The sequence below is a fragment of the Lynx rufus genome, unplaced genomic scaffold (assembly GCF_022079265.1).
Source record: "Lynx rufus isolate CCGP_SWC_20201006 ecotype Redwood Valley unplaced genomic scaffold, mLynRuf1.p SCAF_3, whole genome shotgun sequence".
NCBI lineage: Eukaryota > Metazoa > Chordata > Mammalia > Carnivora > Felidae > Lynx > Lynx rufus.
Window position 1 is genome coordinate 147,668,022 of NW_025814845.1, and position 13,931 is coordinate 147,681,952.

At 37.9% G+C, this 13,931-nt stretch overlaps 1 protein-coding gene across 1 annotated transcript in view; it reads left to right on the forward strand.

The window, feature by feature from the left end:
• SAP30 (Sin3A associated protein 30) overlaps window positions 1-13,931 on the forward strand; it is a 93,368-nt gene that overhangs the window by 37,955 nt on the left and 41,482 nt on the right. The window contains exons 5-7 of the mRNA XM_047091221.1: window positions 3,142-3,245; window positions 3,761-3,865; window positions 6,623-6,672. Coding sequence (XP_046947177.1) covers window positions 3,142-3,245; window positions 3,761-3,822 — 166 coding nt within the window. The 3' untranslated portion in view covers window positions 3,823-3,865; window positions 6,623-6,672. The remainder of the gene's footprint in view (window positions 1-3,141; window positions 3,246-3,760; window positions 3,866-6,622; window positions 6,673-13,931) is intronic.

A 13,931-nucleotide genomic window follows, 5' to 3' on the forward strand; every position in this document is an offset into this window, starting at 1 on the left:
TTTATTTTAATTCCAGTATAGTTAACATACAGTGTTAAATTAGTTTCAGGTACACAATGATTCAACACTTCCATACATCGCCTGGTGCTTATCACAACGAGTGCACTCCTTAATCCCCATCACCTATTTCCCCCATCCTCCCATCCACCTCCCCTCTGATAACCATCACTTTGTTCTCTAGTTAAGAATCTGTTTCTTGGTTTATATCCCTCCCTCTCTCTTTTTTCCTTTGGTCATTTGTTTTGTTTCTTAAATTCCACATGTGAGTGAAATCATATAATATTTGTCTTTCTCTAACTTATTTCACTTAGCATTATACTCTCTAGCTCCATCCATGTTGTTGCAAATAGCCAGATTTCATTCTTTTTTATGGCTAAATAATATTCCTGTGTGTGTGTGTGTGTGTGTGTGTGTGTGTGTGTGTGTGTCTGTGTACCACATCTTCTTTATTCATTCATCAATCAATGGACACTTGGGCTGCTTCCATATTTTGGCCCTTGTAAATAATGCTGCTATAAAGATGGGGGTGTATATATCCCTTTAAATTAGCATTTTTGTATTTTGATGGTAAATACCCAGTAGCTCAATTACTGGATCATAGGGTGGTTCTATTTTTAACTTTTTAAGGAAACTCCATACTGTTTTCCACAGTGACTGCACCAGTTTGCATTCCCACCAACAGTTCAAGAGGGTTCCTTTTTCTCCACATGCTTGCCAGAACTTGTTATTTCTTCTGTTTTTGATTTAACCATTCTGACAGGTATAAAGTGATATCTCACTGTAGTTTTGATAGTTTTGATTTACATTTCCCTGATGATGAGTGATGTTGAGCATCTTTTCCTTTGTCATTTAGCCATCTAGAGGTCTTCTTGGAGGAATATCTGTTCATGTCTTCTGCCCATTTTTAAATTGTATTATTTGTTTTTTGAGTGTTGAGTTGTATAAGTTCTTTATATATTTTAGATACTAACCCTTTATTGGATATGTCATTTGCAAATATCTTCTCCTACTCTGTAGGTTGCCATTTAGTTTTGTTGATTGTTTCCTTCACTGTGCAGGGGCATTTTATTTTGATGTAGTCTCAATAGTTTATTTTGCTTTTATTTCCCTTGGCTTAATAGACATATCTAGAAAAATGCTTCTACAGCCAATGTCAGAAAAATCACTGCCTGTGTTCTCTTCTAAGATTTTTATGGTTTCAAGTCTTAATTTAGGTCTTTAATCCATTCTGAATTTGTTTTTGTGTATGGTGTAAGAAAATGGTTCAGTTTCATTATTTTGCATGTAACTGACCAGTTTCCCACCATTTGTGGAAGAGACTGTCTTTTTTTCCATTGGATATTCTTTCCTGCTTTGTTGAAGATTAATTGACCATATGATTGTGGGTTTATTTCTGGGTTTTCTACTCTGTTTCACTGATCTAAGGATTTTTGTGCCAATACTATTTTTGTGCCAATACCATGCTGTTTTGATCACTACAGCTTTGTAATATAATGTGAAGTCCGGAATCGTGATACCTCCAGCTTGGCTTTTCCTTTTCAAAATTGCTTTGGCTATTCAGGGTCTTTTGTGGTTACACATAAATTTTAGGATTTTTTTGTTCTAGTTCTGTGAAAAATGCTGTTAGAATTTTGGTAGAGTTTGCATTAAGTGTGTAGATTGCTTTGGGTAGTATAGACATTTTAGCAATATTTGTTCTTCCAGTCCATGAGCAGTGGAATATCTTTCCATTTCTTTGTGTCATCTTCAGTTTCTTTCATCAATGTTTTGTAGTTATCAGAGTACAGATCTTTCACATCTTTAGTTAGTTTTGTTCCTAGATATCTTACTATTTTGGGTGCAGTTTAAATGAGATTGTTTTCTTAATTTCTTTTTCTGCTACTTCAAGAAATGACTTAGTTTATGAATGTTGACTTTGAGGAGTCCTAGATGCAGCTAGGAATGGTTAGTAAGCACTTGGTTAAATGGACTTGGAGCTCAGAAAAAAGTATGGGCCAGATAATTAGAGTTTACTGATTAATCAACAAAATATTGACTAAATAACTAATCAAGTTATTCAACCAAATGATAGTTGAAGCCATGGCTTTACCCGTTAAAAGTTACCAAGTATTTTCTGTGTGCCAGGCACTTCACATGTCTGAAACTCATTTACTCTCCTTATGAGCCCATGAAGTAGATACTGTTATTAGTCCCATTTTATAAATGCGGAAACATCAGAGATTTTAAGTAACCTGCCCCATATCTCACGCAGAGCCAGAAAATGGCAAGTCCCTTGCAATGTAGTTCTAGTGTCCATGCCCTTCACTATTGTGCTTCTCAGAATGGATTATAGAGTAAGAAGAAAATAGGGCTAATCAGAATCAGAATCAGAATCTTAGGGACCACTGGCATTTAAGGGATGACTAGAGAACAAGAAGCAGTGGAAAAATCAGGAGAGTATTATCATGGAAGTCAAAGAAAGGGCATGTCAAGAAGAATGGAGGTAAGTGAAAGGCCCCTGTTGACAGCTGTTTGAGGGAAGCCATACATGCACACCCTGATATGGAGGTTTGTAGAGCAAAGTGTAGAGAAAAGCAACAAGACCAGAAGCAGTTGTCAGTCCTAAGAGAGATCAAATCTCTGGTCTCCGTTTTATTGAAGCTGGAGCAAAAGGTATGCAATCCAAGAAAAGAGATGAGAGGCATATGTGCAATTAACTACATATATTCTTTGTATATTTATAAATGTGTTTCCTATGATACTGGCTAAAAAAATACTATGCCACAGATAGGGTTAATTTATGTGTATGACTTAAAAGTATAGACATATGTGCATTGGAAGAGGAAAATGGAAACTATACAGCCTTCTCTCCATCTTGTGAGCTATCCATCTTGTTTACCCCATGTCAATCAATCTAGACCAGAAGTATGGTGCCAACAACAAATTGATTTTCTTGTAGATGAATTCTCTCTTTTCCTCTTTATTTTACTGTTATTTTCCTGTGTGTTGATTCTTTTTTTAAATTTCTTTTATTGCACTGCTCATTTTGTTTCCTTGCATTTAATTGACTTTTAATTTGGGATTCAAATCTGAAGCCACTGTTTGTCTTCTTATATATGGAGACTTAAGACATCTTGTTTGTTTTGTTTTCTCTCCTGACAGCCGGTTACTTAGACCTCATCAAACCCTGGTTTATGTTGCTCTGGAGGCCATCTCTCTCTTCGAGACAGTCTCTGGAGTCTCCCAAAGTAAACCTCTTATGTGTGGTAGGTGAGGACATTTAAATATACTGCCCATTTTCTAGAAAATACTCCCTGCTGTATTTTTATGTGATAGTATATGTGTGTGTATGTGTATGTGTGTGTGTGATTTATATAGGTATATCTTATCAATCTAATGTCCAATCAGATTTGTTACAAATAGAAAAGCTCCACAAATTAGTGACATAGTCAACTCATGAGTAGAGAAAAGTCTGATATAAAACTTAAGCAGTTTTGTTAAAAGTATTGGTATTAAATTTAAAAAGCAAGCTGATTAACATTTTATAAACAAACAAACAGTAACAACAACGACAAAATCCTTCCCATCATTTGGAGTTTCAGGAGATGTCTTAGATATAAATAATTTTAGGCATCAGATATCTAAAGCTTATGAAAAACTGGAAACCCACATAAGCGCTTCCTCTGATTTCTGGGATCTCTGGGAGCTCATGCATATGCCCTGATTTAGAATCTGCTGCTCCACTGTTCCATAATTGACCCCTTTCTCTCATCTCCCTCAGGCTTACATCCTTCTGGAGTCACTGAGGGTGGCAGTGTAGGGAAAAGCAGCATCTGGTTTTAACCTTCACGGTTTCCTCCCAAGAGGGAAACAGGACCTGTTTTATGTGAGTATCCTTGACAAAAGGAGTTTCAGAATAATCATGCTCATTGTAAACTAATTTGCAGTCTGTCTGTTGCAGTACTAATGAGCCACAGATAAAATTACTTTCTCAAATCCCTTTAAAATCTTCAATCAGTTAAAAAGAAACAATTAACCTGTTTTATTAACTTTTTTGAACTTGTTAAAAGAGTATTCTTTTTTATTAAAACTATTTAAAGTTTCCCTTAAGTTGTCCTCTGAAGTTGGACCGTTTGTGCCTAGAATGGTTTTTGCAGCTGGGTTGAACAAGATAACCTCTATTACTTAGACGTAGCTTTCTGCCACTGACGTGGAACTTATGAGAACAGACCCCACTGAGTAGTCTCAAGTGAGGCCCCGGAGGAGGCAGCAGAAGTACCAAGGAGCTGTTGAGTAAAGTGTTGAGCTGATGCCATTACAACTACAGGAACAGCACTGCTTCCAAGAGGCATTCCTATGGGGGTGCAATTTCAAAGGGCTGATGTACTTGGCAGCTGCTAGGATTCCCACACAGGCAGCCGTGGCTAGAATGGGAATTGGAGGCGGAGACTTCTTGCTCAGAAACTCTTAGAATAGCCAACACAAGACCTCTTTTACCTGGGCATGGAGAGGGGGGCACCACCCCCGCTGGGTGGGCTGGGCTTTTGCTCAGCATTTATACACAGAGGTTTTGAGTAATGTGATCTTTAAATATGATAAAAATATGATAACATATGAGCACCTTGAATGATGTGATCTTTAAATATAATATTAAGTATGATTCAAAAATGAACATCAGGGGAGGAGTGTATCAGGAAAAACTATCCACTTTTAAGGAGCCATGGAATATTTAGAACGAATGATAATATTAACATAAAAAAAAAAAAAAAAAAAACGTTGGCAGGAAAAGAGGCCAAGAAGGAAAGGAACTTGAAAATAACCCCTTTAGTTTCCTAGCAGTCTAAAAGAGGCACTGGGCTGACAGTAAATAGAATCATAGCCCAAATCCCAACAACAATTCTGTGGTTTGTTAGAAACAACCCACTTATTATACCTAGAAAAAACGAACGATTAAGTGTGCCAGCGTGTGTTCTCTTGTAGACCCTGAGTTATTGCCCTAAGCCTCCCACAGTTATTTCACCGCTACAAGCATCTGGTAGGTTGGTAATGATAACAATAATAGTAATGATATTAGGAATAATAATGTCATTGCCAAAGTGTGTTAAACACTCTAGAAATGTTGGTTTCTTTAACCTAAGCAACATTCTTTTATGAGGTAATTTTTCAGATGAGGGAACTGAACCTTAAAAAGATGAAGTAAGTTGGCCAAGATCATGCTCACAGCTGGCGAGAAGTAGAGCAGAAACTGGAGAGCAAGACAAAACTAGGCTCTTAACTTATTGCTTTCATAAATAGTGAAAGGAGTAGAATGAGAGATCGGAGATCTGAATACCGTTCAAAAAGGTCGTAGCCCATGATTTGAGTGTAAATGGACCACATATATGCTCTCGTAAGACTCCTAAGAGCCATCGTTCTCTTGAGGTGTCTCCTCCGTCTATTTAATGTTAATACTTGGCTTGCAACAATTCTTCCTCGGATACTTAGAAACTTAAATCAGCTTAAATCAGTTTTCAACAAAGTCAGATATGGAAAATGGCCAAAATGTCATTCCTTTGGATAGAGTTTCTAAGTAATTATAGTTCTAGGAGTAAAAATTATGATACCAGACACTCAGTAAATACTTGTTAAATGAATGAATGGGTTAATAAACTGAAAAGGGGCACCTGGGTGGCTTAGTAGGTTGAGCATCTGACTTCGGCCCAGGTCATGATCTTGTGGTCCATAAGTTCAAGCCTCATGTCAGGCTCTGTGCTGACAGCTCAGAGCCTGGAGCCTGCTTCAGATTCTGTGTCTCCTTCTCTCTCTTCCCCTCCTCCACTCGCACTCTGACTCTGTCTCACACACATAAATAAACATCAAAAAATTTTTTTTAAATAAATAAATTGAATGGACACAACACTTGGGTAGAGGGTAGGTTTTTGGAAATTATTCACCATTCAGTAATTACTTATCATCTGTCACATACTATGACTAATGTTATAGTGTCCCTGAGAACGAAGTTCAGCAGCTAGCCACCACTGTTGTCTCAAGGACTTCTCCAAAGTGCAGGCTATTAAGTTCTACTATACATCCTCAGTTTTCCCCCTTGTAAATTAAAGGGTTTAATTGGTAATTTTTATGGTTCCTTCTATTTCCCACTTTCTATAATTGTATGATTCTCAATTTTAATAAACTTAAAATTTTAGAATAGTTTTTACACCCAGTATTCTCTATTATTTCACATCTCAGATTATTGTGGTGCATTTGTTACAGTTAGTCAATATTGATACATTACTACTAACTAAAATCCATACTTTATTCTTTTTTTTTTTAAGTTTGTCCCTAATATCCTTTTCTAGAATCTTCTCCAGGACACCACATTACATGACATCTCCTTAGGCTTCTCTTGGCTGTGACAGCTACTTAGACTTTCCTTGTTTCTGAGGATCTTAACAAAAAAACATTTTTTTTTAAGTAATCTCTACACCCAGTGTGGGGCTTGAATTCATGACCCTGAGATTAAAGGTCACATGCTTTCCAACAGCCAGCCAAAGTACCCTGATCTTGACAAGTTTTGAAGAGTATTGGTTGGTTTTATAGATGTCCCTCAATTGAGATTTGTCTAGTATTTATCATTTTATTAAACTTGGGTTGTATGTTTCAGGGAAGAAGACCATAGCGTTAAAGCGCTGTTTTCATCACATCATATGAAAGGTACATACTATGAATGTGACTTATCAGTGTTGATAGTAGCCTTAGTCAGCTGGCTGAGGTAGTGTTTGCCAGGTTTCTGCACTGTGAAGTTGTTCTTTTTCTCTCTCTCTCCATACTGCACTCTTTGGAAGGAAGTCACTATGCTCAGTCTACACTGAAGGAGTGGGGGAGTTATATTCCATCTTCTTGAGGACAGAGTATCTACATACATTTTTTAGGATTCTTCTGCACATGAGATTTATCTTTATTTATTTATTTGTATCGGTATGAACTCATGGCTCTTTACTTTATACTTCGGATTATAATCCAATACTACTTTTAAAGTTTTTTGTTGTTCTAATAGCTCTAGCTTTGGCCACTGGGAGCTCTTTCGGCTGTATCCTGTGTCCTTTTGGTATACACCCTCAGCAAGTGTTTTCTCAGTCGGCATGCATTAAGATTCAGTTTTTGGGTTGTAAGGTTTATGGGTTTTGATGAACACATAGCATCATGTATTCACTATTACATTATGATATAGAGTAGTCTCACTGCCCTAAAATATCTCCTGTGCCTCATTTACTCGGTCTTCCCCTGCCTGGAACTCCTGGCAACCATTGATCTTTTTACCATTTCTATAGTTTCACCTTCTCCGGGCTGTCATATCATTGGAACCATATATTATGTAGCCTCTATAAACTGGATTCTCTCACTTAGCAATGTGTATTTAAAAGTCATATTCATATTTTTATGGTTTGATGGTGTATTGCTTTTTATCACTGAATCATATTCCATTATATAGATATGCCACAGTTCATTTATCCTTTCACTTGTTAAAGGACATCTTAGTTGCTTATAGTTTTTGCAATCATGAATAAAGATGCTATATACATTTGTGTGCAGGTTTTGTTTGGACATAAATTTTGAAACAAGTTAATATCTTCTTAACATTTATTTTTCAGTTTGTAATTGTTGGTTTGTAATCATCTAGCTTTTATATGGTTTCTCACATATAGCTGTTTTAAAAATAATGAACAGTTTCACATAATAAATCTGTTCAGAATCAGGTACCATCTTTTATAAAGTATAAACAATAAACCCATTAATATTTTATGGAATAAAGGGAACTTTAAATATAGGGCACTTTAGAAATATTTACATTTAATGTTTTTTGAAATATGAGCAGACCTGTGGTCTGACAAGGCCATTCTTTCATATCACAAACAGGGACATTTATAGGTGTTAAATTAGCTGCAAAATTGTTCCTTTATTGCTCCCTCACTAATAAAACATGTTAAAAATTACATGTTTGGAAATCCAAATACAAGGATTTGTAAATTGAAGTAATAAATATAGCACTATATTAGATAACTAAAACCAGCTTCCTTTATGTGAATACATATCAGATAGGACACATGAAATGCCAAGCAATAACAAGCAATGGAAATATTCTCCCTAGATATTTCATCTCTAAACGCATGAATGTGTTACCTATAGCATAATCCTATTAAAACATAACTCGTTATTCCATAAGATATGGCTATATATTAGAGTGGGAGGCAAATATATTCACTGAAAGTCTAAAACATGGTAACAATTCTACAAGGAAGGAAGGAAGGAAGGAAGGAAGGAAGGAAGGAAGAAAGAGAAGAAAGAAAGAAAGAAAGAAAGAAAGAAAGAAAGAAAGAAAGAAAGAAAAGAAAAGAAAAAAAGCCTTTCTGTAACACTGTATTTCATCAAATTGCAAGTTAGTCTTTGTCTTTAATACTAGTATTCAAAGAGAGTTCCTTCTTTGGGGATGAATTAACAAAAAATTGCCCCCACATTGTTACCACCTTATAGAATTTTCACTATATTTTCCCACAGTATCCAAGTGACTTGTGCTGACTGGTCCAGCCAAGCTGAAGTATAAAATATCCTGGCATCAAGAAAGCTTTAACATTGAATGTTGTATTTTATTTTATGTCTTAAGTTAATTGACGTAAAATATTTGAAAAACTGGAAAAGATCAAGTACTAGTGAGAATGAGGGGCTTAAGAATATACTGGTTTGGGGCACCTGGGTGGCTCAGTCCATTAAGCTTCCAACTTCGGCTCAGGTCATGATCTCACAGTGTGTGAGTTTGAGCCCCACGTCAGGCTCTGTGCTGACAGCTCAGAGCCTGGAGCCTGCTTCAGATTCTGTGTCTCCTTCTCTCTGCCCCTCCCCTGCTTGTGTTCTCTCTCTCTCTCTTTCTCTCTCTCTCTCTCTCTCTCTCTCTCTCCCTGTCTCTCAAAAATAAATAAACATTAAAAAAGGAATATATTGGTTCAATATATTTCTCCTCTCCATAGGAATTATGATCTTTTTAGTATCAGAAAATTAGTGAGTCTAAAGGCATGTTGGCAAATGCTGGCATTCCCTGACCAAAGGTTCTGAGATTTTTCTGTTAGGAACTTGACTCACTGAGAGATGAGGACTGGTTTACCAAGAAGCCTGGAGGATTTTAGGGCTTTAGTTCAGTGGAAGAAATTCAGAAGAGAATTTTTGGGAATCAGATTCTCTCTGAAGCAGAACATACCTTATGATGCATTGCTTGGGGGCTTCGGTAGATACACTAGCCCCCATTACTACTACTACTACTACTACTACTATTATTATTATTATTATTACTATTATTTTAGAGAGAGAGCATGAGCGGGGGAGAGGGGCAGAGGGAAAGAGAGAGAGAATCTTAAGCAAGGTCCATGCCCAGTGCAGAGCACAACATGAGGCTCGATCCCACGACCCTGAGATCATGAACTGAGCTGAAATCAAGAGCCGCATGCTTAACTGACTGAGCCACAACAGGCACTTCGCACCTTTTAATGACAAAAAATAAAACAAGGAAAATCCTTCTCTTTCTCTCCCCCATGTAACAGGGGGCCCTTCAGATCCTTAGTGCCTCCATATCCTAGAATCTGTTTCTATCCTTTATTCCCATGAAACTTTATAAGTGATATGCTCTATATACTCCCATGTTTTAGCTACCTCTCAAATAAGGACAAACTATAATCAATAATTTTTAAGTGTTCCAACTTTCCAGAAACATTCATAGTGATTTGAAACTTTGTTTGTTTATCTGGAGAAGTGGCAAGATAGAACAAGACATTTACTCCCTGGATCTTCTTTATAGTTCCCTGAATAATCTTAATTATGCCAACATGAAGTGAGTTGATATACATGTCTCTGGGGAAAGGAAATTTACAAAGATTGTTCTTCCCACTTTCCCCGTGATATGCCAAATTAAACTTACCTAGGGCCAAAGATCCTCCAGAAAGAAAGGGATCAAAACCCTATCCCCTACCTTTTGGAGATTAGAGCTTTCTGAAGGGCTGAGAAAGCCCTAACAGAGATCCCATGTCAATAGAACACATTGAAGTTCCCTCAAGAAGAAAGAGGGAGTCTGGCATAGTGACTTAGGCTCAACACCAGGGCCTAGAGGTTTGTAGGGACAGTGTATTTAGGGACAGCATGTTTAGATACAGTGTGTAGCTGTGGTTAGAAACCCAATTATACCTGGCCACTTTGGCAAAGCTGTCGGGTCTAGAGAACAGTGGTTGATTATATGAGTAAAAAGCCAATAAGCTGTCATCTCACGAACCCATGTCCTCAGTGCTACCCTGCTGCCTCTACAGGGTTCTTCAGCTTAAAGGACACCCTTATAGCAAGCCAGGGGCTCATTAGAAACTTAGGAACCGGTTTTCAACAATAACACCACGTAGGAGTGATTAAAATCAGAACTTTAGGTGGACTGATTAGTTCTTTCCACATGGAACGTTGAAACAATACTGCTCCCTTTGGACTAAGTAACTTCCCAGGGTTCCTGGACAAGTTGAAGAACAGTGAGTCCTTGAGAGCAAGAGATACTGAATTACCTACAATCTGGAGGAATGGGGGTTTAAGCAAGTAATTAGAAAAAGAAGATGCCCAGGAACCCTCTTGCACTGTTGGTGGGAATGCAAATTGGTGCAGCAACTCTGGAAAACAGTGTGGAGGTTCCTCAAAAAATTAAAAATAGACCTACCCTATGACCCAGCAATAGCACTGATAGGAATTGACCCAAGGGATACAGGAGTACTGATGCATAGGGGCACTTGTACCCCAATGTTTATAGCAGCACTTTCAACAATAGCCAAAGTATGGAAAGAGCCTAAATGTCCATCAACTGATGAATGGATAAAGAAATTGTGGTTTATATACACAATGGAGTACTACGTGGCAATGAGAAAGAATGAAATATGGCCCTTTGTAGCAACGTGGATGGAACTGGAGAGTGTGATGCTAAGTGAAATAAGCCATACAGAGAAAGACAGATACCATATGGTTTCACTCTTATGTGGATCCTGAGAAACTTAACAGAAACCCATGGGGGAGGGGAAGGAAAAAAAAAAGAGGTTAGAGTGGGAGAGAGCCAAAGCATCAGAGACTCTTAAAAACTGAGAACAGGGGCGCCTGGGTGGCGCAGTCGGTTAAGCGTCTGACTTCAGCCAGGTCACGATCTCGCGGTCCGTGAGTTCGAGCCCCGCGTTGGGCTCTGGGCTGATGGCTCAGAGCCTGGAGCCTGTTTCCGATTCTGTGTCTCCCTCTCTCTCTGCCCCTCCCCTGTTCATGCTCTGTCTCTCTCTGTCTCAAAATAAATAAACGTTGAAAAAAAAAAATTAAAAAAAAAAAAAAACTGAGAACAAACTGAGGGTTGATGGGGGTGGGAGGGAGGGGAGAGTGGGTGATGGGTATTGAGGAGGGCACCTTTTGGGATGAGCACTGGGTGTTGTATGGAAACCAGTTTGACAATAAATTTCATATATTGGAAAAAAAAATTCCATGGGAAAAAAAAAAAAGAAGATGCCCAAATTTGGAATCCAAACTGGTGGAGGTCATACAGATTATATTTTATTGGTTTATTGCGAATCTCCAAAAGATGAAGTGTTTGCCAAATTTACTTAACCACCAAACATTTTTTCCCCTAAACTAGGCACCTCGAGGGACTAGATTCCAAGGAACACTTGTTGGAAAATGCTGCTCGAATGGTAGAATTTTCTCTACTAAATCATGACAAAGGAGCAGGAAATGGCACCCACTCATATAACCGCTTAACAGTTCTGTGGTGTCAATGACAATATTCTAGTAACTCTAACTCAAAGAGAGCAGAGTGCACAGGGAGAGGGTGCTGAAATCATATTCACAGCTTTCTCCTTGACTCCATCTATCCTTTGCCTTTGAATAATGATCACCACCTGCAATCACTTGTTGGCTCCGTGAGTAAGGATTTTCATCTTACTGTGTTAAGTATCCTCAGTGCCTAGAACTTTGTTTGGCACCATGTAGGTTTTCAATAATTTGTTCAGCTATTTGTTGAATGAATGAACTTCTGGCCTTCACTAGCAAATTTACTGAAAATTTAAATAGACTTTTTCTTTTTTCTTTTTTTCTTTTTCTTTTTCTTTTTTGTCTTTTGCATAGCTTACACCTTGCGGCTGCAGAATAGATCCTTCTAAAAATTCAGGAAGTATGAGAATAGTAATGACTGGGAAATCTTGACTAGGTTCAGTAGGCCCAATTCTCTGAAACAAATTGAAAATAACATTTTATTTCTAAATCAAGTGAAATCCATATTTACCCAAGTCAAACCAACCTGGGATTGGGGCAAGGGTCCAATGAAGCCATTGGACCAGTTGAATCACTATTGCCCCAAGTCCACATTGCCCAATCTAAGGATGATATGTAACATATTTAACAACTGTAAGTCTTATAAATAAACTTAATTTAACTCAATAAATCAGTATATAAGTAAAAATATTTAAAAATTACCCCAATTAAAAAAAAATTACCCTAATTACCACAATGTGCATAATGACATTGTTTTATGTCTTGACTATTGTAAATACTGCTGCTATAAATATGGGGATGCAGATATCTCTTTGCCATTCTGTTTTCATTCCCTTGCCATATATGCCCAGAAATGGAATGGCTGGATCATATGGTAGTCCTATTTTTATGGAACTAAAAATAGAACTTTGCCCATTTTTTTAAATTGGATTATTTATCTTTTGTTTGTTTGTTTTGTTTTGCTATTGAGTTGTATGAGTTCTTTATATATTTTAGATATTAACCCCTTAGCAAATATATGATTTACAAATGCTTTTTGTCTTACTCTGTAGGTTGTTAATCATTTGTTGTGCAGCCTGTGGATTTTGACACTCTTTTTGTCCTGGGTAAATTTTCCCCCAATAGCTTGAGAGCTTAAGAAGAGAGCTTTGATTCTCAGTAGTTTAGGAGAATTGTTCTCAACATGGCTGTGCATCAGAAGCAGCCAGTTGTGTGAGACCAAGGCACGAAGACCGAAAACTCCATAAGTCAATTGGATCTGCATCCAAGGTTGGGAACCCTTAGCTTAGGGGTCTGTTTTGGCTCCAAAGCAAATACTCACTCTTCCCCTCCATTTATTAGGCCCACTGCCAGATGTACCCTCATGCCTCAACAGGATTAATTCTTAGGAAATTCATAAACAGTTTGGTTGTTACTTTGGGATTCCTGCCACTCTGTGAACCACTCCTATGAACAGCGATGCACAATTTCCTTTAAGTTAATTCCATAAGTTGCATTTCAAAAAAAAAAAAAAAAAAACAACCTGTGACATCACAAGGAAACCACTTTTAGTTGCTCCATTTCCTGGAGCGTACAGCTGGCAAAATGCCTGGGACAAGATGTATTCAATTCAAGTCAAAGCAGAGCTGTGTTAGGAGAAACAGATGGCCCACCTAAGGTGAAAAAATTACTTTCTTGGGGGAAAAGGCAGGGTGGTTTATTCATCTCTTCCTCTAGGAAGGCGGGAATGTGCGCAGGCAAAATAAACAAAACACATTACAAACACATTCCACAGATGAACACAATAAATGGTGCTGAACAAGCCTATGGGAGGCATCTTCCTGCCTCCAGGCAGGCTGTAGGAGCTTGTCACATGTACATCAAAGTGCCCCCAAAACCTGAAAATCATTCTGTCAGAGGAAGTACTAAGAACCAACACATAATTGAAGAGACAGCCGTCAGTGACCCTCCCTAAGAGCTGGTAATGGAAGACTGAAAAGACGGGAGAGTCAAGATGAGCCAGATACAGGTTCAGGAAAATAGCTGAACAGAAAACAAAGCAGTGGGAATTGGCTTGTGCTCCATTTGAGGAAAACTGGGATTGATGTGGCTCGAGGGGTGGTAGATAGATCATCTGCATTTATTTAGAAAAGGGGAGACTAGGCAGTGAGAATTTG